The 22,656-nt window shown below is 41.0% G+C and overlaps 2 protein-coding genes across 8 annotated transcripts in view; both read right to left on the minus strand.

Moving 5' to 3' along the window:
* Positions 1-5,065, minus strand: part of grb10b (growth factor receptor-bound protein 10b) — a 77,202-nt gene extending 72,137 nt beyond the window's left edge. For both annotated transcript variants that reach the window (XM_085366260.1, XM_085366259.1), the window contains exon 1: positions 4,820-5,065. The gene's annotated coding sequence lies outside the window, so the exon portion shown is untranslated. The remainder of the gene's footprint in view (positions 1-4,819) is intronic.
* Positions 5,066-9,018: 3,953 nt separating this feature from the next.
* Positions 9,019-22,656, minus strand: part of cobl (cordon-bleu WH2 repeat protein) — a 70,909-nt gene continuing 57,271 nt past the window's right edge. For 3 of the 6 annotated variants that reach the window (XM_085366264.1, XM_085366261.1, XM_085366262.1), the window contains 9 exons: positions 19,878-20,039; positions 16,398-16,710; positions 15,211-15,329; positions 14,757-14,948; positions 13,096-14,666; positions 12,824-13,009; positions 12,584-12,700; positions 11,284-11,586; positions 9,019-10,796 (listed from right to left, as the gene is read on the minus strand). In XM_085366264.1, the coding sequence (XP_085222390.1) occupies positions 10,713-10,796; positions 11,284-11,586; positions 12,584-12,700; positions 12,824-13,009; positions 13,096-14,666; positions 14,757-14,948; positions 15,211-15,329; positions 16,398-16,710; positions 19,878-20,039 (3,047 nt within the window). In that variant the 3' untranslated portion in view covers positions 9,019-10,712. The remainder of the gene's footprint in view (positions 10,797-11,283; positions 11,587-12,583; positions 12,701-12,823; positions 13,010-13,095; positions 14,667-14,756; positions 14,949-15,210; positions 15,330-16,397; positions 16,711-19,877; positions 20,040-22,656) is intronic. The other 3 variants (XM_085366266.1, XM_085366263.1, XM_085366267.1) reach the window with 2 other exon arrangements.

The raw sequence follows: 22,656 nt of genomic DNA on the forward strand, positions 1-22,656 counted from the left end.
TTTTTCCTCTGGCAAGGGTTTAGGTTCTTAGAAATTACTTTTCACAAAGCAATACATGATTACTCAGCAGTTATAGTTGAGATACCAAGGCATTCATTATTCTGTAAGCAGTCGGGGACACTCAATCCAATGTATACAATTTTAACAGTATACACAGTCCAAAAAAAGAAATAAATTATACATGTTTATGCAACTGAGTCTAAATTTACCTTTGTCCAGAAACTCAAAAAGCTGTCCCTAACATCACAAGTTTTTAATCACCGACAGCTCAGCTGAACATTTTGGCACAAAGGGTAAAGTTGCTCTGCTTTTAGATCCGGAGTCAGTGGAATAACATGAACTATGCTGTGGTCCCTGAGCAGACCTAGGTTAATGGTGTCATGGCATCAGGGAGGGGGGGTATTAACAGTGTATAAGCCCAGACAAACCAGTTCTGAATGACTGTTAGCTGACGCAAGACCTGATGGAATGCTGCTCAGAGCACGACCACAAGCTCTTACACCACCAATACCAGTTAACAGGATATCTCTGCTAATTTTCCCCTTGGACAGCAAGTGAAACTATGCATTTATAAAAGCAGCAGTAACAGAGATACCCACTGCATACATATACGTACCTACCATATGTCACATCGCCTCGAGTTTAAAACGAGACTCAAGTCTTGGCTTTGCAGTAATAAATCCAATTATTTCAAAGCAGACAATATTTAAAATAAAAAGAAAAAAAAGAAAAAAGTATGTGCAACAGAACCAAACTCATTGTAGATTCTTATGAAATACACAAACCTGAATCCTTGTGGGATTGAAGTATAACTTATTGTAAAATTCTTTGGAATACGTGCAGTCAGCAGCGTTTTGGCAGCCTGTAGCTGTACAGAGTTCATGCCCCATCATGCCTGTGCTTACTTAGCATTGACTTGAAATAGCAGGACTGGTGCTGGAGGGGGTGAAAGAAACCGCAGCTCTGGCAGTTGCCATGTGCGCAGTGATTTGACCACAAAATAATCAAACTAGAAGGGCATTTAGAGAGAGCATTCCCAACGAGGTCAATGCCCTTTATTCCATTGTTTTCAAAAAGTGACCGAAGTCTGCACCAAAATGTAATGGGTCCTTCTTTTACTCATGCGCTACCTCTGACAAGGTTCGTGAAATCTGACAGTTTTTTTTGTTTTTGCTTAACCTTGTTGACCGATACCATGATCACAAACCTTTACCTCTGCGATATAGAAACGATATGTAGCGGCAGCCACGTGATAAGGCCACTTCAAAGTTGTGTGAGAACCAAGTCTCACCACTTGGCAGCGATTTCATCAAGACCAAGATCCCATCTAAACTGGGAAAGAGCAATAACTTTCAGTGGTCACGGGGACATAAAATAGCTTGTGCTGAAACACCGCTTAAATCGGTCATGTTTTACTGCATGCTAAATATTTTGCATCATTAACAGCTCAGCCCAGAGTGGCAAATTGATCAACTCCTCAAGCTCATCTCACCAAATATCATGCGAACTCCCATTAAAGACAATAAACCAAGAAAAACAACTTCACTTACCTACAGTTCTGTGTAAATCTCTTTAGCTACCCCTGATGTTGTTACAATTTGCTATAAAGGAGCGCTGACCTTCATTTCATTTTTAAATTGGTTTTGAGTAATAGTTCTCTAGGCCTTCTGAGAGATCATTCAAGGTTTTTATTTGGGCATTAGCTGCTTTGTCACTCAATTTCATTCCAGCCCTTGGGCTTAACCATTTACATTTTCCTCCTCTCACCCCCAAGCGGTCGTAGCAGAGGCTGCCCCTCCCTGAGCCTGCTACGGAAGTTTCCTCCTATTATAAGGGAGTTTTTCCTTCCCACTGCCACCAAAGTGCCTACTCATTTGGGTGGGTGGGGCATCTCTGTCTTGCCTGTATCATTGTAGGGTGTTACAACAAAAGGGTTTTAAGGCAACTGTTGTTATACAGTGATTTGGCCCTGTATAGATCAAACTGAGCTGGACTAAATTTATAAAATTTGAGGAAACTGGAGATAGAGGACCGAAGGAAGTGGCAAGCCTTAAGAGGGGGACAAAACAAAAAAAAGAAGACATACAACACTATCTACAGCAGATAAGCACCATCTGAAAATCATGTCTTTAAGCAAAGACCTGACACAGAACCTAAGAGATGCATCTGATGCTTCAGTTGATACATCGGCTATTCACTAAAGCCTCATTAGAAATGGTTTCAGTAGATGGGTTGCTGTCAAAAAGCTATTCTTACGGAAGGGAAACAGGGGGAATAGGCTAAGACTTAAAAGCATAGCAAGACAGAGGAAAAAGAAAAGGAAATCCCCACAAAGCAGCACCACCAGTCATGGATTGGCCTCATTCAAGCTGTAATGATGATGAATACAGGTTGCCAAACATCAACTTTCAAGTTCATGAGAATTGTATTAACTGTTTTTGCCTTATATAATGCATTTCTGTGTATATTTGCACATGTTTCAATAAATCACCCATTTCCCTACCAAATATAAATGAGGGTTGGCTCAGGGCTTTTGCACGGTACAGTACAGCTTGACTACAATAAGTAGACATACCATCATAATACAGTTGTGAACATCATAACCTGGAATGTGGCTTATGTTTTTGTTTGGTCCTGCTGTTGATTGGCTCTCTGGTGGCAGGAACGAGGATCCTTTAAGTTGCAAGAGTTTGTAATAATGATTCTGTTTAAGAAGCACTTCCCAATTTCATGTGCACCAACTGGCAACTTAAGTAAGATATCAGGAGTTGGCAGCACTGCCCTCTACCTGTATTTGATCTGAGATGGTATATTAAGTATAATTTGAAGACATGCTACCAAATTTAAATGCTGTGGATTTGGAATCTCTTTTTTAATATCAGAACCAGGGTTGAAAACAAACAAAAAAATATATATATATATCAGACAAGTTCATTGGTTATTGATCGTCGGGTGTTTTATGTTTAATTTTGTGCTGTTTTTATGTGTGCCTTTTCCTTGTTTCTATTAACAGTCCAGTTCCTTGAGAATCAACTTAGCAAATAACTAAATGCAATTAGGAAGTCTTGCTTTTCTGAGTTAATGAGCTATCCCAGAGCTCATTCTAGGGAAGCCAGCCTCATATTGCTGGTTTTTCCCCACCAGCAACAACACACCTGACAGGTTCTGCTCCATATGTTATCACCACCTGTTTGTAAATGGAATGGCTGCAAAAGTGTCCTTCATCTGATTGCCTCATTTAGGTCAATCAGTCTGTGAAGCACAAACACCTTGGTGAATAGATCAACAACTGGATTAGTGGGCTGACAGCAGCCTTTTTTGGAAGGATTTAACTTAATGTTGTAGTTGTATTCAAAATAACTAGATATAATTCCTACTTTAATGCTGACCAATTTTATACAATAATAGTTAAACAAGAGGAGGCTGAAAGGAAACTGAAGATCATCAGATAAGTTTGAGTTTAGAGAAAAGCAAATAGTCCATATTTTGACGAGACAGAAGTACTTTAATAAAAAAAAAGGAAAAAAAAGTGGTAGTAGTCAGTCATGCATCAGCCTCCAAGCGCCCCTCTCTGGTCCCACCCCACATTCCCAGAGTATTCAAAACACACAGGCCAACATCAATAGTCTCTAGAATCATAAATTTGGGCGGTTATGCAACTTTCTGCAGAGACCACATGCAGCCAATAAAGAAATTGATTGGACGAATGCCCAAATGACAAGGCAGATTAGAGGACCTAAGAAGAGTTGCTTTGTCAGGACCTTTCCACATAAAGTTAGATAATGATCAGGCTCTCTCATTTACTAATCCTTTCACTGCTAAAATTGTGATCACCAAACATGTTTCTCAAAGTATTGTATAACAGACAAAATATTGGGCTGTTGACTTAATATGTGCTCCAACGGCCTTTAAGACAGCGTGCAATACAGATTGAAGTGTTCAACAGACAGGCTCCCCTTGTGCATTCAAAGTATTTGGGGTAAAGCTCAAAGACGGGGTGCCTAAAGATTTTCACACTAAGCGGCCTCTATAATGGAGCCTGGATTGAAGCTTACACCCTCTGAGAGCATTATTGATTCTTCTTCCAACTAAAGTGACACCTGTTACAACCCATTAAAAACAAAATACTTCTCTCACTTTATCCTGGACCACCTGGAACCCACTCAAGGACCCATTTGGGGTCCCAGGAGCCCACTTTGAGAACCTCTGCAATGGGGCAACAAGAGTATCCCTGGAACAACTTCCTTTACCCCTCTCCCTCCCCTCTCCCGGAGTAAATGCTGCAAAAGGGATAAAGAGATAAGGCGAGAGTGGTGAAACTCTTGGGAAGGGTGTAAAGGAGAAGAGGAGGAGGGGGACACGGGGAGCTGGAGTCCTACTGGATACAAAGAAGGCTAAAGGGCCACTGCAGACTGCTGTCAAAGTACTACAAACAAGGCAGGCTCCTGGAATTCCAAACTGGAATGCCAAGAAACGCAGAGAAAGGTTTGGGAAATGCACGAGATTCACTGCACGAGATTCACGCACGGCTTCTCGACGTGCCTGTTCGCCTCAGGACAGGCCAGCCTGGGGCATCTTCAGCGGAAGCTTTCCACTTGTAGGTTTACAACATGGTCAGTTCAAGTGACTGCCGAAGAGCGGCGCAATGAATAAACTTTCCAAAGTTCAATGACACACCGTTGTCAAAGAGGGAGGCAGGTCCCGCACATGTCCCGAACATTCATAATGGCTTGTGTCATCGTTAAACTTTTACTACACGTCCACAATGAGCACTCTTCTGACACGCACGAGAAGCATGCTCTCGGAAACATGCACCCACCTTACAGCGAAAGCACCTCGGGCAGGCTGCGACCCTCACACGCGGACGGACACGGAGAGCCGGGGCAGGCTGGAGATGAAGGGACTGACGACAGCGTTGGATCAGGACACGCTGGTGAGCATTCCGGAGTGAACCGCTAGAGACAGAGGAGGAGAGGAGAACGCAAAAACAGTGACTGTAAAGACTGCAGGGCACTCGTCATCTCATGCGGCTAGGGGAGGACTCTCTCTCTCTAACACGCGCGCACGCTTACAAACACACCCTCGCAAACGACGCCTCCCATTTATATTAGACCACGCCCACTAGAGAGACCCGATTAATGCGGCGTTCAGGTCTAAGTGGGGGAGGGCGTGTTCAGAGGGTTCCCGTGGTTTCTGGAGATGTATGTTACACTAGAACTTGGCGTTCAGTTCTTGCTGTCAGGGAGCACACGGAGGGGATTATAGAGCCGGAAATGCTATGTGCGGACATAACGTCATGCTGTCGGGGTAGCTCGTTTTCTTGTGTTTGGGGACTCTAACGTTTGTGCCCTTTAATGAATGAAAATAAAAGACAAAAACAGAGTTTCTGTAATTCCAACGAGCCTGAAAGTCAATATTTAACATGAGCACCTTTATTCTTTAAGCAAACCTGAACTATCTCTCTTTTTCCTGTAATTTCTTTAAGTAGCATTCATGAATAGTTGTATGGGCTTCTTGAAGGATATTCAAAGCTCTTCTTTGGATGTTGGCTGCCTTTTGGTCTGGTCTCCATGAAGATGATTCCACATGATATATTGAGATCTGGGTGCTGGGGAGGCCAATCCATGACAAGTGATTTGGCATACCTCAGCCTTTTCTCTCTGCTTCTTGACAGACACCCTTCTGCTGAGACCAGTACCGATAAGGCGTCAGTGAAGAGTAAATGGATCACCTGTAGGGCCTGTGTCAGATCTTTGCTTAAGCTTTTTGTTTTGTTTTGTTTGTTTGTTTTTTTAAAAAGGACATGATTTTCAGATACTGTTCATCTGCTGTAGATAATTTTTTTGGCCGCTTGTGCTTTTGTCCTCCACTTGCAGAACACACTGCACACCATGCTGTGATATACCAATTTTTCTGCTAATAGCTAGAATCACCTTGTTGGTGCCTGTCAAACTGTGCTATATTTAGCATTTTCTGTAGATTCAATTAAAGAAATATGAAGAAATACCTAAAGATAAAGTTCAAAATTGATTATGTGCTAAGTTGTCTTATATATAGATACAACACTGGTTCGTTCCTTGGATTAAGTGCCTTTTTATGCTTTAATGATTCCTCGGTTAGTTTTAAGTGGCTTGACCAAAAAAGAATCCTTTGAAAAAGATCAGTTGAGTTAAAAAGCAGTCAATGTCCAAAGAAAAACTGTCAAAGACCCTTAGAAAGGGGCTGCAGCTGCAGTAATGCAGACGCTGCACCGGTCCGTCGTGGTGAAGAGGGAGCTGAGTGTAAAAGCGAAGCTCTCAATTTACCGGTTGATCTACGTCCCTACCCTCACCTATGGCCACGAGCTGTGGGTAGTGACCGAAAGAACGAGATCACGGATACAAGCGGCAGAAATAAGCTTCCTCCGAAGGGTGGCTGGCCTCTCCCTTAGAGATAGGGTGAGAAGTTCGGCCATCCGGGAGGGGCTCAGAGTAGAGCCGCTGCTGCTCCACATTGAAAGGAGCCAGCTGAGGTGGTTCGGGAATCTGACAAGGATGCCCCCTGGGCGCCTCCTGGGTGAGGTGTTCCAGGCATGTCCCACTGGGAGGAGGCCCCGGGGCAGACCCAGGACACGCTGGAGAGATTATATCTCTCGGCTGGCCTGGGAACGCCTTGGTGTTCCCGCGGATAAGCTGGAGGAGGTGGCTGGGGAGAGGGAGGTCTGGGCCTCTTTGCTTAGGCTGCTGCCCCCCCAACCCGGCCTCGGATAAAGCGGATGAAGATGGATGGATCGATGGATGGATGGACCCTTAGAAAGCTGAAACTGAAGCCTGGGCTATTGCTCTAAATCCCTTAAAAATACAAGAATACAAGTCTAGCTTTTTAGAAGCAAAACATAAAGAAATGAAATAAAAGAAGCAGTACAGCATGTCAGTGTTAGGCCTACAGATTAAAGTCTAAAATTACTTGTCAGGACTGAAATAGTGAACCATGGTGGCTGCATGTAAAGAGTGCTATTAAAGTGATACACCTGCAGCCTAAAGCTAAGGACTCCGCTTTTAATTAGAGCCGTGCTCTGACAAGCACAATCTGAAACAAAAACACCAGTAGCTGGAAGGTATGTAAATTGCACAACTGAGGGTCAGATCTCATTCTAAGTTATCTCTCAGCACTGGTGTGTTTTCACCCCTCTGAGTTTCCTCATATTGCATAAGAGCTTCTCATGTTTATGTTATTGAAAGCAACGTCAGTGTTGCAAACGTAGCTTGTGTGTTTTTGTAATGTAGGCTGTTAACTACTTTAAAACATACACCCACTTTTTAGGCAGACTGTAATGCATCAAAGAGAACAACTTGAAACAAGTGCCCCACCCCTTCTGTCTCCACCAGGAATTAACCAGTGTTCAGTTCATTTTTATGCATACATAAAGCTTGAATAGCTTCATAAGTGATGGGAAAACCCCATAAGAGTCTGAACTGCAAGAACTCGTCAGTCCTGAGCTGTTTGCATATGCCAGGACTTAAAGAATAGACACTGTGAAGCCACCCAGTCACACACACTTACACACGCTGACATACAAGCATGCAACAAAGCATTCGCTTTATGTCTGTCATTTGAGAAAAAAGTAAACACACAGTGTGCTGATTTTATGTCATCAGACATTCAGCTTCACACAGGCCTTTTGTTTAAATGATTGATCAGATACATAGTAGACTAGCCAACACTGGAAAACAAAAAGAGCGCAACCCCTGCTGATAGTCAGCGTGTCCATCACTCATAAGTCGCCGAGTCGAAACTAACAAAGCTGGGTAATATACACCCAGGCAATTAGTGAAGCGTTTATTAAAGTTTCTTACATGATTATGGATGGGCCACTATGGAGGGACATAAGGCCATGGTTAGTACTTATTAGCTATTTATTTTATTATTTTAAACTTATTGTGCTGTCTTTGATCCCTTTTCCATTAGTGAACATGGAGGCTGTCAGAAATCTAACCCTTAACAGGCTCAGGCCTACATGTTACCATTAATATGTAATGGTTAACAAACACAAACCCAGCAATGAGGAATAAAATCAAGAACCAGAGTCAAACCTGAATGACTATATTTTTGTTCGATTATGTGGCGTAACCTTCTGGTAATTCTTGATTTGGAGGTTGTTTACGTTGGTAGGCTGGTTAAAATGGTTTGGAACGGCAACAAAGGCACAAGCCCGAATACACGTACATGCTCAGAACAAAAATATCACCCGCAGTAACCCACCCACTGACACACAGACATCCACCCACTCAAACACACCCTTTCACATATTTGTAAGGAGGATTAGAATGGTTGTAGAGCGAGCATGAATGCGAACCCACTAAAGAGTCTGTGGTCCCAGCAGGAATTTACTGCTCTCTCTCTTGGCCAAGCTCACCCTTCTGCACTCTGATATTTTTTTCTCCGCCGTGAAAGTTTCAATTAACCTGTCTGTCTGGGAACACCTTGAGAGAAGGCATTTAAAAAGCCTCAGTGTTCAAATTCTGCTAGCTTTTACACGACACTTGTGGCGAACCAGGATGTGCGTGCACAAAATATGCATTTCTAGTTCAATTTGGAATAAAATCTGGATGTTTGCATCATTCATTTGCATCTGAGGGGTGGGGGGAGTGAAGCGGCACAAAGTCTAATGTTTCAGGATTCAGGAATACAGGAAAGGTTCAAGTTCTTTGAGAGTAATTTTGTGTGACCACATAGTGATGAGTCACGGCCATGAGCTGCTGCCCGGAATAGTAGCTCATCTGTGGCGTGGCAGAGAGGTTACAATATGTTTCATAAGGACTGCAGGATAGCCACAGTCTTCCAGCGAACCACAGTGCTGGGAATGGCACAGACACATCGGGAGGTGGGGTGGGATGCTTTCCAGGGCAAGGTTCATGCTGCCATCTGCTAAACCTAACATCTGTCTAATTGCTATTTGAGAGGTGGGGCACATATTTTCATTTATATAATCAAAACAAAAGACAGTAGCAGGTAAATTTTTGCTTGATTACAAAATGTATTTATTGAATCAAAAAAAAAGGTAAACAAAATTAACCTTCTCCATAAAACAATGTGCACTTTAAACATAAAAAGCAATAGCTTATAAAAACGTTCACTCAGTAAGTGGAATAAAGCAAATCTATCGCAATGATTTACAAGATATACACTTCGGTAGGCTTTTATTTTGTAGCTCCCTCCCCTCCCAAAATTAAGTTAAAGTTTACCTCTGAAGTTATAGAATTTTGCATCATGCATGAAGTAAACACAAATTAAAGTTAGTGTCTATAAAACTAGTTAACCCCCTTTACTCAAAGACTCGAAATACACAGCAGCAAACATTTTACCTGAATATGGAGCGTAAGCTTTTCTTCATTCTAACGATGATCCAGCATGGACTTTAATCGTATCTAATACAAACTATTTAATGGCTCTCACTCATAGCTATGACCCACTAAACCTCCCCTACATAGCAGAAAGAAATGCAATAATGCTTAAATTATGACATAAGCTTTACTAAAGCTGGTTTTAGATTATCTTATCGATTTAATACACTAATCTCTTTGCTTTTTGTGAAACCGTTCTTATGGTTTTTAATGAAAATGCTTCAAAATGTTGAAATGTCAAAAAAAAACAAAAACTATTTCAGCTACAGTATGTACAGTATGTATTTATAGCAAATGTTAAGGCTATGCTTATCATGTTTTCCACCGTGAGTCAGAAATATCACAACATAGCATCTACAGATTTTTAACAGCAGCACAAATGAAGGTTAGAAGCTTAAACAGGAGCACAGTGCACTAACAGGCACCAGCCAGTTGTTACAATATGACTCCTTAGAGTCTGAACTGTGGAAGTTGGCATTACGGACGAGATCTCCATAAAATAATACACTTAAAGCACTGCTCACGGACCTACTGTTTTCTTAAATATACAAAAAAAATTGTTTTAAATAATGTTAATTGTTACAATAAAATAGGAAGTAGTCCAGAATCTGATCAAACTTATTGCACCTCACATCGATTTTTTTTAAACAAACAATATGTGCATAACACTGACTTAGCATTAGGCATATAAGGCATTTGAAACCTACAGTGGTAAAGGCAAATGGAAATGATCACAACACAAAATGATATGAAAGTCTCATATACTATTACATTTTGCTTTCATTGGCACAGATTTATGTCAATGCTCTAGTTGCGCCTTGTGAATTCAAGGGTGGATGGCAGCGGATGTATTTACGAACAGCAATATGTTACAAAGGTGGAAAGGAACATTTCCCAGCAAGCTGCTGTTTGTCAAAGCGGAACATAAACTGCAAACCTTTCACCTATCGCACCCTTTGTTAGACAGATTTTGCAGGTGTTTGGCTACTAACACAGTGAGGTTCTTCTTGCTAGAAGAAATGTTTAAATCCTTCCTCATTCATAAGTAATTACATCCCCGCTTTGCTGTTCCTTTTAGAACTACACCAATGTACGAATGAGGCCCAATATTAGTAGTAAGAGGTGTGAATCTTATTCTGAATTATTTATTTTTACTTGATTTTTCACAATTTCTGCAGTGCAAAAAAATATATCAGACAGCATTCACTGAAAATGCAACTCAAACTGTTTTTCCCCAAACACCTGCTGTAAAAGCACTATGGCAAAACACAGAAACTAAGACTACACTTAATCTATTATTTCTTGTTGTGGTGATGCCGGCTCCCCCTCTTACTGCTCAGGGATTGTTGAGGAGCTCGCTTGGATCGTTCCCAGTTTGCCGTTCACTTGAACCGTCTTCTTGGGAACTGCGACCTAGTTGAAAGAAATTGAACATGTCATTTTATTTCTCCACTGTGATAATGACAGGAGCAACAGTTTGAGGCAACACAACAACATGTGATCGGGAGTTCTTTGATTTTTCGCCCTCTTGATGCTATTCAGTCGCTACCATTGTTCCTTTCTGGTATAAACAGGGCAAAAATAACAATTCAAAAGTTTCAGAAGTCTTATTTTTCCATAGCTGCTGACCTAAAATTGAACTTTATCCCCTCGAAAATACTCATGGAGCAGTACAGTATGGCTGTCAGATTTATCTTTGTACGTGTTACAATCTGCAACTCATTTCCAGTTTCCTGGCTACTAGACCGCAGGAGATCTTTGTAGTGCCGGTGATGTCTTCCAGCAAGGGAAGCTGTGTGAAACCAGACCAAAGATGTTTTTCACGAAACTGCTGCTAATATAAAGCAAACAAAGGTTGTTCATAGTTGTAAACTTCTCTATATATTTTTAATAGTTTTACCTTTTTGAGCCTCTCAGCCGCAGATCCAGAGCGGATCGCCTCCAGCATAGCCTCCCTGGCTAGAGCAGGGTTCCTGGGGGCGTTCGCATTCGAATGTGGCACAGAGCTAGTTTTACCCTGGGGCAAGACAGGGGCAGGAGGTGGCGGTGCAATCATCGGTGGTGGTGGAGGTGGTGGGTGCGTAAAGAGAGGAGAGGTGCAGGTCAAATTCTCGGGGGAAGAGGGAGAGCTTGGACTGCTTCTCTCTTCTTCAGATGCCAACTTTCTGAATTTCTCAAGCTCATGGGCAGCTGCAGATTTGACCTGTCACACAGAGCGGTGAGACAATGGTAACTGTAGACATGTAACCATATGGAAGGACAGCTGCTCCCATATGAGTCTCTGACACACACTCCTGATACACCTGATGCATAGCTAGAAAGACAAACAAAGCCTTTTCTATTTTCTTGTTAGAGACATTCAAATTTATATGAGCACTCATTACTTATTTTATAACTCCATTTAATATACATATTCAGTCTGTTTACCCTCCTTTTCAAAGAAGTACAACAGTTTTGTTTTCCGACTAAGTCACACAGCATTCCAGAGATTCCAGATCTGGCAGGGAACCTCCAGAATAGAGCCACAGATGTTTCAGCAGCAGTAGCACATTTTCTGCCTCTTTCATTCCACTCTGGTACGCAAATGTGAGCAAACCACAGAACGCTTTCCAAAAGGGTGGATGAAAATAGACACATGTGCTAGCATAACCTGCATTGCAGTGTAAGCTGCTAATGAACTAATAACACGAGACAAAGTGTTTAGCATTTACATTCTAATTTAAGCTCTTCTTGACTGTAAATGTAACGGGTACACATGCTCGTACTGTGCAAAACCATATGCGTACAACATAAAATGATATTATCAGCTTTGCTATGTATTACATTTGGCATAGCAACATGCTCACAACAACAGTTCAAACATGCTGATGTTTATTAAGTACATACAGGATATTTGACCTGCAAATGGCACTCAGAAATCACAGGGTATAGATAATATTAGGAGTTATGCTCTGCGGATATTAAATAACTGTATACTGGATACATTTTAATCTGCATCCAAATGGTGAGAAGCATTGTAACTACATGCTAAAAAGAACAGCATTTTATATATTTATAAGGAAGTGTTTTTTTATACATGCATAAATGTTAAAATAATAACTCATACTTGTATGTTTTAGATCACATCCCTCTTACTTCCACCCTGGATATCAGCATATAGAGATCAATGATACTTCTTAGCTGTTAGGATAATATTTTACCTTCTTCAGCCTGCCGGTGTTATTCTGGGCTCTAATGGCAGCCAAAAGAGCAGACCTCTCATTCTCCTCTTCAACATAAGGCCCTTTCTTTAAGGAGCTGGGGCCAGAAGTTGATATCTAACAAGGCAATAAAAAAGGAGAAAATCAGCCAACATTATTACCTAGCTTGTTTAGATGAACATATGAAACCAGATAGATGGGCAAAACGCTATCCTACAAATCATTTTATCTTGAGCTCACTTTCTTCAGCCTGTCTTTGCCTCCACCTGTCTGGATTGCCTCCATCAGACTGCTGTGCAGAGACGTCTCTTTCTCAACAGATTTATGGATCACTGGTCTGAACTTTTTAATTGGCCCAAACACCGTCACACTGCTGTCTGACACTGTTTCAGGCAGTTGAGATTTTGAAGCTGTCTCCTCTGAGTTCTGTGAATTATAAAAACAATTATTTATAGTATATTTTCAAGATTCGTATGTTGTAATATTAACAGTATAATCCAGGTTTTACTTACGTTTGTCTGTCCTTGAGATATGGTCTTTGGGGCTGTTGGTGGTTTGATATATGAGTTTAGGGCATAGCTTTTTGCTGGGCTCGGACCTCCAAGCTGATGTTTGACATTATCTTGGTCATTGGCAGTTACTTTTATGTTGGTGGATCCACTCAACTCAGCGTGATTATTCTTGGCTGGTTTGGTTTCCAACATATCAGAACTTCTTTTGGTGGCTACAACACCATTTTCAAATCCACCCCTGTTTGCTTCTCTAAAATCTTTCTGTTGATCTGACATATACTCTGGGTAGCTTGTAGATCTTTGAGGACCAGGATACCTGACTGCAGAATTAGAGCTATTCTCCTTATTCTCTAACAAAGACGACAGGGAAGATTGTCGCGGATTAACTTGCATCGATCGACCTGATTTCTGGAGGTCAGTAGTCGGTGTCTTCAGGGAAGCAGAGCATTCAGGGCTGTTAGGGACATAGCTGGGTTTCGCTAAGGTCTTTGGGGGGTGTTTAGCGATGGCAGACGCTACATATTGGCTTGAGGTTCGCCTGGGCGGTCTGAGGAAGGACAAGTCTGGAAGTATTGAAGGAGGAATGGTAGGTTTGTCAGCTGGGGGCTGAACATTTTTGGGTACTGAACTTTTGCTCCCCACCTCAACACAGCCTTTGTCTGGAACTTTGACATTCCTTATAGGCTCTTTAGTTTCTTCTTTCACCACCTCTTTAGGTTGGATTCTCTCTGGAGGTTTAGAAACTGTACTCTGTGTTGATTTCAGGTACTCTGTGTTACTGGTCTTCAGTGTAGTTTCTGTGACTGCTGTAGAAGCACTTTTCAGTTTGTTTTTGCTCTCCTCAGCTTTATCTTTGCTGGGGTTCACAGGAGTGTCTTGTCTTTCATTTGAGCTCCAAAAAGCTTTGGCCTTCCCAAGAAGAGGAGAACCCTCATCAGAATTGATCTGTGACTCTGAAGACCTACTGACATTATTCCTGGAGATACCCTCTTTCACCATGTTTCCCTGATCGTCGATCTTAATGGCACCAATGGTAAATCGAACACCTGACTGTTCTTTAGCAGTGTTTATAACAGAGGGCTTGGGAGGGATCACAGTGAAGGTTTTCATACCAAATCGTGATGTGACGTTGCGAGTAATTTTATTATGTGAAGTAGGGAAAACCCTATGCGTCTGTTCATCTTTTTCCATAGATACTGGTTTCTGACTTGCTGGTGGAAAATCCGGTTTCTTCTTCTCAAAAGACTCAGCATTATATCTCACAGGGTCAGGCAGTATCTCAGCGCTCTCCATGTTTTCGTGCACGTCATCATTAGATTTAACAGCCGATATTTGCTTATCTCCTTTCACGCTGTTGCTATTGACGAGATTCATCTCTTTAATTTTTTTCTCCTTTATCTTTTTTTCCTTTCTGTCACACACAGACTTGCTCTCCGCTGGTTTAGTGTACTGCTCAGATTGAGACAAACCCTTAGTATTTGTATGGTTTCTTTTATTATTGACTGCTTCTGTATAAGCATTGTTGTTTTTGTTCTCGGGCTCCATTCTGGACTTGTGACAAAAGCCATGTTCTGTGATAAGATAAGGGAAGAAAAATTGTAGTAAACATAATACAGAAAAGCAAACCATTTTAAATCTGATGCACTGGTTGTTTTTCCTACCTTTGCTGCCAGCTGACTCCTTCCTGGTAAATGACTTCACCTCATGTTCAATAATATTATGATCATAGTCCTCCAGTACTTCATCTATGGCTGTAACTGGCACATCCAAGTCCACTACAGACACTGGAACCTCATTACTGTCACTAGACATGGTATAAGGAGCCTCTTTTGCTGAGACTACATCTTCATGGTCTGCAAAAGAGTGACAGATCCAGGTCTTAATAGGTAATCCACTTAGTGTGGAAAAGTCGCTTCATGTGGAGTATCATGAAGTGTTGTGTTTTATGTTATATAGAACATTTACAGGATTACTTCAGTTGATCCAGCTACAGTAGTGTTATGATGATCAACAGGTTAAACCCTTTAGGAATTGTTTTTCAATTTCAGTGCTGGATGTATACATCTCAGTGAAGACATTTCTATTCAGTGTAGCTTATATTTTTGCCCCTTTTACCTGCAAGGTCTGCTTCAAAATCAGCCAAAGTCTGATGGAGCTCGGCTGCGAGCTTTGGATCATCTTCAAAGTTGTTTTTCAAAATCACTGACTGCGACTGAGGGCTGATGTCTTTGTGCCTGAGAAGGGTACATAAAAAGAAGTCATCATCATGTATATTACATACACATGTAAATATAATCACGTAGAGACCCTTATCGTTTATAAAAAAAAGTCACTACTGAAAAGACTATATAGTAAAACCCATTACTTTAGTGATGCTGTTATATTCAGCACCCTTTGCTTAAGTAATCTGCCTAAGAAATCAAAAGGGTAAAGGCAGTTCAGAAGTAGAGGAAAGAAAAATATGTGTAGACTTTAAGTGTTTAAAGTCACATTTTATTTTCACTGGAGTCTGCTGGCTTTGAAACACGCAGCTGTTAAGATATTAATACCACAGTTCAAACTTCCTGCACTCTCTTCAGTGGTTCAACAGAGAATTCTCATGGGTTAGTGGCATATTAGCCATAACAAATTGCATCAAGAAGGCCAACCCAAATAGAATTTATCTTCTAAGAGACTTGGACGGGTCCTCTTTTCCTCAATAATTCTGAGAAAACTGGGTTATAGTGGTTTCCTGGAATAATGAAGAGCTGGCAACATCAGGCCAGAACCTGGATTCATAAAATTTCTCTGAGTAGGGGCATCAATCCAAGATCCCTGGTCTGGGTAAATGAGCGTATGCTTTTCAAAACAACTTAAAATGTGAAAAGGGATCTGGAGCAGCATTGATTTTTCACAGACCTTTGATTAAGGGCCTAAAACCATAACTATAAAAGCCCAGAATGCAAAGCTGACTCAAATATACTATGGTAGGAACTGCTCTTGATTTTTACTGCTGGCTCAATAACAAATATCAACTTTGTTAAAATCAAGTTGGATAAAACTGACAGTTTGTTGTAATAGCAGTTAGGCTAGCTTAAATGGACAGCTCAGTGGATTAGAGAAGATGAGCTAATATTGACAATAAGATTAGTAAGTATGGGAAAGAAGTCAGGTCGATAAATGAAGTAAATGCAGATTTCTTAATTAGTCCCACCATCTTGAATATAACTTTAGTCAAATTCTTTATATGCAAATATGAGAAATAATTTTGTTGTGAGTCTCATTTAAACTGCCCAACCCACTTTCTTGGTTCCGTTTTCTACCTGTGTACTGATCCCCAGGTGGCACATCCCTCATCGCTCTCACTGGAACTATCTCGCACTGGCCCCGCCGGTTTCCACCCACTACTTCCATCCAGAGACACGCTCCCATCGGGGAAAGTGGGTTGGGTGTCAGAGGGAGAACTGATCATGCCCGAGTCCTCGCCCTCTGCCATACCTTCAGAGGCAGCGTAACCCTGGTCATGCAGGCTGCTGCCGGCACTGCTGCTGCCCAAAGACAGAGTCTCGGCCAGAGGTGCTTCAGTTTCTGGTTTCTGGTCACTGACTGCAGAGTTCTGAACAGAATGGAGCCAAGCTGGGAGAGAACAGAAAATCTTAGCACTGGGACTGACTGTTATCGCAGTCAAGAAATATTAGATTACAGAACAGTAAGGCCACAAGTGTTTTAATTAGGAAGTGCATTATAGTTTCTCTGATCAACAAAACTTAGAAGATTAATGATGGCTAAAACCTTCTAAGTGAGAGGAATAAAAACAAGAACAAAAAAAAGCACAAGCTACAGAACAGGCATGAAGATCAAGAGACGGTAAACATGGAGGGAAAAAAACCGGGTAAGTATTTAGTTTAGTTTCAAGATTTCATTCTGACATCAAACACACACCCAGACACACCCACACACAGATACACATGCACCCAAGCCAAAAAACATAAGCCAAATATGTTAAAAGCAAGACTGAAGAACCACCACTTGTGGCTTGATAAACCATCTTTAATGATGTGTGGGTAGATTTACTGTATTCAAACTCTGTTGATTAGATTTTCACTGTACAGTTTTAGATTTGAGGGAAACCTAGCATTGCTTATACCCTCTCATTTTTTAGTACACTCATGTTCTGGTCAGTCATGTGGGTTTGGGGAAGTTATTTACTCCATCACTGATCTCACTGAACTCAAGGCCAGAAGAATAAAAATCAATGTACCACTTGTTTGCTTTTTATTAGATCAACGAGCAAGCACAGCGCTGGCTATTTAGCAGTGAACTTTTTTTTTAATGAATTTAACAATGAATGACTCTGTTTGTAATACCAGTTGTCAATAAGATTGTGCATGCATTTGGTCATGCACTGCACTGCAATATAATGTGTGTTGCAGTGTACTAGGACTGTCAGTTTTGGGTCTGCTCCTACTGGTGTGGAGAGAACAGTCCGTTCCAGGAGATGTGGTGATGACTCACAGGGCTGTCCCCCCAGCTCCTTCCCAGCAACAGCTTAGTCATGCTGGCAACAGCCGCAATCGGCACACATCCACAGAGACGTGCAAAGACAAGTGCACATATGCACACACAGATTTATGCTTGCATATGTATACGCTTGCAGACAAGCACACACACACACACAAACAGACAAACTTCCAACTCAACATGACCTTGGGCAAAATTGTCTGTTAGAGCTAAACTAAGGGTGTCTCCATTCCCAAGCTGTTAATACTGTGACATGCCACTACATTCCATGCACAGTGCTAAATCAGTGTCCTGGAATCTTGGGGCAGTCTTGAAAAGTTTAATCAACTATTTCTTGTAAACATATTCTTTTTTCAATCACCCCAAAAAAGGAAAAAGAAAAAAAAGAAATCGATGATCAATCCTTTGCAGGTTCAAAAAGTACTTAATTTAAATTATACATCCCCTGAAATAGGCTACGCATATGCACCGTATTTCAAAGGCTTGGAAGATTCAGAGTTCTAAAAATGTCATCAGAAAGAAAATTAAATTACCGTACAATTAAAATGTAATCAGTTCAGGCCTGTACATTGCTGTCTAAAACTGTCCTCATCTCAAAAAAGTAAAATTCGTCTTCACCGCATAATACACTTCAATACCACAAATGTTGCATTCATACAATAGAGAATTGCTTAATAAAAACAAAGATAACACAAAAAACTGTACTTTAGCATGCAGGATGTTTTCTATTACACCGCTCGTAACTGTACACAAGTTCTTTCTATGAAACAGTTTTTTAAAGCTCAGATTTCTTGTGGTTTTTCATCCTAAATAAAATTCCTAATTCTACAGTTAATGCAATCCTTCAAAAACAAAATGTGAAGCATTAACTGAGCTACAAGCTGCCTCCAGTTCACAGTGTCTTGTTAATTTTGAAGTAGACTGTTAAAAGCTTTCTTTGGAGAGAGGTCTTGTATTTCATATGCTTGTCTTTATGAAATTTAAGAGCCATTACCACCTAAAAGTAACATGTCATCGATACATCACTCTTTCCATACTTTTGCTAAAGTCAGCACGCGTTCGGGTTTTATGTTTCTAAACCAAGCCACAATACCAGGCAAAGACAGAGCGACGTACACTGTCCTGCAATCGATCTGCAGCTATCACATCACCGAAATATTGGCTGAAATCACATGACCTAGCACCGCTGCCTTCTGACCACATTCTGTGTCCACTTTTAACTCAACTCTCAACGCTGACAACCAGTGGATCAATGTGAAGTAAAAACCATGCAGAATATGTACAAACATTTGTAAAAAGGATAAAAACAATACAAACAGTACAAAAAAAACAAGCTTTTTTTTAAAGAGCAAAACTTTTTCCAACTTGCTTTCACTTTTGTCACAAGGTTATATGCAGTGAGAATGGATTCTGTAAAGGCAAGTTATACAAATGAAATGGTACTCAAACGTGAGACTGTAACACCAAATACAAGACAGCAGAGAACAGCAGAAGTAGACATCAAAGGGATGAGAGGAGGATGGTGATTATCAAAGAAAAGTCCAGCAGAAATAAGCGAGGCCATGGAGAACCAAAGGGAGCTGATGAAAAAGGACTGTCGGAGTGAAGGAAGGATCGAGCCAGAGAGAGAGAGGGAGAGAGAGAGACTTCAGGAGTGTTTGGAACGAAGACGCACAGGCCCGCAGCAGTACACTACACAGGAGGGTGAGGGGTGGGGGAGGAAAGAAGAGAACAGATGAGATTTGAGATGAGTAGATCATTAAATTTGTATTTGGTAAGGTAAGGAGCATTAAAAGAAAAACCAAAACATATAGGGAGCACCTACAGGGACAGAAGGTGGCATTAAAAACAGTTCAGCATCACTCAAAATTCTCGTCAATTATACATCTAATTTACTCCCACGTCCTGTTTAAATGCAACATGAAAGGTACTCAAGAAGATTGCTGTTGACCTTAGACCTGACCCTTTGGACCCAGGGAAAATATCAAAGCTTAGAGATTGACGTTTATATATATATATGAAGCCCCCTGACCTCATTTGGACCCAGCATCACTTAACAACTCTGCTGCCCAGGTCACTGAAGGAGAGATGGAAAACATGAAAGGACAGAGTTCAGGACTGCCATAGAAACACAAACATCAAGGTTTGGCAGTTAAGCCAGATACAAACTGTGACTGGGTGAAAACGAATTAAGAGCTGGAAAACCTGATTGGCAGCTTTTAGGAAAGACAAGAGAAAACAAGAATCGAGGTTAGGGGGAGGGCAGTCCATGTGGAACCTACACTGGGGAGCTTCCTCCACCTCCGTGAGATTCTGTGGAGAGTTGCTCTCTGTAGGCTCAGGGGGAGGGGGTGTCGAGGGAGGAGTAGAGGGTGATACATGCTGTGATGGCTCCTGCACGGGAGAACGGAGAGGTTTGGGTGGCACCAGACGATGAGTGTTTCCTAAAGGAAAAACAGCATGCGGGCAGGGCAAGCACTGATGGTCATACTTCAAAAATGGGGAAAGTGACTTAACAAGTTATATTGAAACTTCTCATTGAACTGGAAGTTGTAAAGAAAACTACATTTATTTGTGGAAACAGTTGCTTCTTTAGCCCTTTAAGTTCTCATGACAATCCATAAAATATGGACCCATGATGTCCATATTTTATTTGGGCAACTCTGTGACAAGTGCACAATGGTAGATCATGGGCATGTGAACCAGGGGCGGGTTTTGAAGGAGGAGGGGGGTGTTTGAGGATCCCCTCAACTTTTAATGATACAATAAATAGTTTTTATACATATTTTATTGACTCCATTTACATATAGGGGATTTTCACATACTTCACTGAAGAGGTATGTGCAACGCTGCCTAGACCTCTTGCTGCTGGGGTCGGAGGGCTAGACGATGTAAACCAGAAGGTTTGGTGAGACTATGTCATAAAGATTATTCATGAATCTGGTAACTAGAATTCAGATTTTTTTCTGCTGTTGTTCTAAATTGCCAATTATTATATTTTCTAAATCACCATGTTTGCCATTAGAGGCTCACTAGCCACAGGTTATGTCTATCACTGAGTTATAGGAAAGAGTTAGCTTTTTATTCATTTATTTTGCTGACCTTTATTTAACCTGGAAGTCCCAATATTATAAAAACGTATTTATAGAAAGTCCAAAGTCCACTCTCAATCAAATACTTGCTTTGTGCTTCTTCATTTGAATGAACCTCCCAACTGTAAAAGGCATCAAAAACCTACAGTGATGTGGAAATCAAAGCACTGTGGTCTGTCATAGCACTCCCACAAAGTTTTTGGCCCTTAAAGCACTACAAGGTCCTCTAGAATTGCATCTATGGTAATTTACAATGAGAGGCATCAATAATTAACAATATAAATAAGCTATATAACATCTCTAGGAAGCAGAGCTGTTATGACATAGTAAATTAAAACATTTTAACATATGTTAGTTAAGACTGCAGTTTTACTTGTTATAGCTATGAGTAAACACCTTTGAAACTAGATGTCCAGAAAAGACAAATGCAAAGCTTTGTTGAACTGTTTACAGGATCATTACTGAAAGCACAAACAGCTTTTAAGCAGTAAGGAAACAGTAAGAAAGGAAGTGAGGAGTCGACTGCAAATGATACATACGAAGCATCTGAAAAAGTAATAGGAATAAAAGCACAATAATGGGGAAAAGCTGTGCTGAAATCCAGCTGCCTAAATTTACTTATAAAGCTTGTGATTCGTCAACTTTCTATGTTTTCTGTTTACTCTGTTGTTGACAGTTGGATGGTACCGAAATAACAGGCAGGGCTGGGATGATAAACTACGCAGTTATAACCTTGAGAACCACTGGAGCGCACACTCATACACATATACACATTAAATGACAGGCTCAAAAAAATCATACATAAATTAAGGAATAATGAAAAACAGAGTAATTAAAACCCTTCAGATGGCAAATCTCTGCATTTTCAGGCATGAGTGAACCACTCTATATGTCATGTGCAGTGTTGGTCAAGTTACTTGAAAAAAGTAATCAGTAACTAATTACTGATTACTTCCCCAAAAAAGTAATCCCGTTACTTTACTGATTACTTATTTTCAAAAGTAATTAATTACTTAGTTACTTTTTAAAAACACGATTTACAACCTGAATAGGTAATAAAGCGATAGATCTTTCAGCCCAATTCTGCTTTTTCTACATAATCCATCATACAAAATGTAATCAAATGGAAAAGTCTCTTTTTTTAACTTGTTTTATCAGTTTTAATCTTTTAACTTTATGCATCAAGCAAAAATTTAATTATATGCTACATTCTCTGACTTGAATAAATTAGTTTAACATTTAAACCTATTTTCTGCACATTCCAGCACATAAAATAAAATATTTTTTGTGTTTACACTCACTCTTTCAAATAGATGCAAGTAAAACACAGCAGAAAATAAATAAAGTCAAAGACTCAGCGGTCCTGTTGCTCTATTTTCACCTGTAAAGCAGGACTGCGGTAGGCGGCGGTTTACCCTGGTGCAGGTGTGCCGCGGTCAGTTGAAGAATCCGCGAGTGTCATGGTCTCCGCTCCTCGACAGCTGACAGCTGTCAGGTGCTTTGTTTTTGTTTCCCTTTCTCTCTCGCCCTCTTCCATTCTCTCTTTCTCCTGCCGGGGCGGAGCTCAGTATGGACTCCTGCCCCTGGCCTACACACCTGGAGGTGATCAGCACATCTGTTGCTGATCATAAGAGATTGGAACCCTTCTTAAGAGGGCGAGTCTGCTCTACTCGTCGCTGGATCGTTGAGCCATCAGCGTCAGTCGTCCTGTATTTTGTAAAGTCAGTTTGTGAGCCTGTCTGAACCAGGAAACTAATGGTTTTTTTCTGCCTGTGTATAGATCGCCTCTGGACCTGTTCTTTCCCTGTGCATGGCGACTGAACGGAAGCAAGAGAGATAAAGGAAAGGAGAGGAGATGTGCGAGGGCTGAATGAAAACCTTCCCTTCCTGGACTCCTGCCTCTTTCACTCCTGGACCCTGGAACCCCGGCCCCTTTTCCCCTTGACATCACTATATGTATATATGAATT

This window comes from Diplotaxodon limnothrissa, linkage group LG11, assembly GCF_057381915.1.
Source record: "Diplotaxodon limnothrissa isolate DT_005_m linkage group LG11, D_limnothrissa_male_GT1.1, whole genome shotgun sequence".
In the NCBI taxonomy this organism is placed as follows: Eukaryota; Metazoa; Chordata; class Actinopteri; order Cichliformes; family Cichlidae; genus Diplotaxodon; species Diplotaxodon limnothrissa.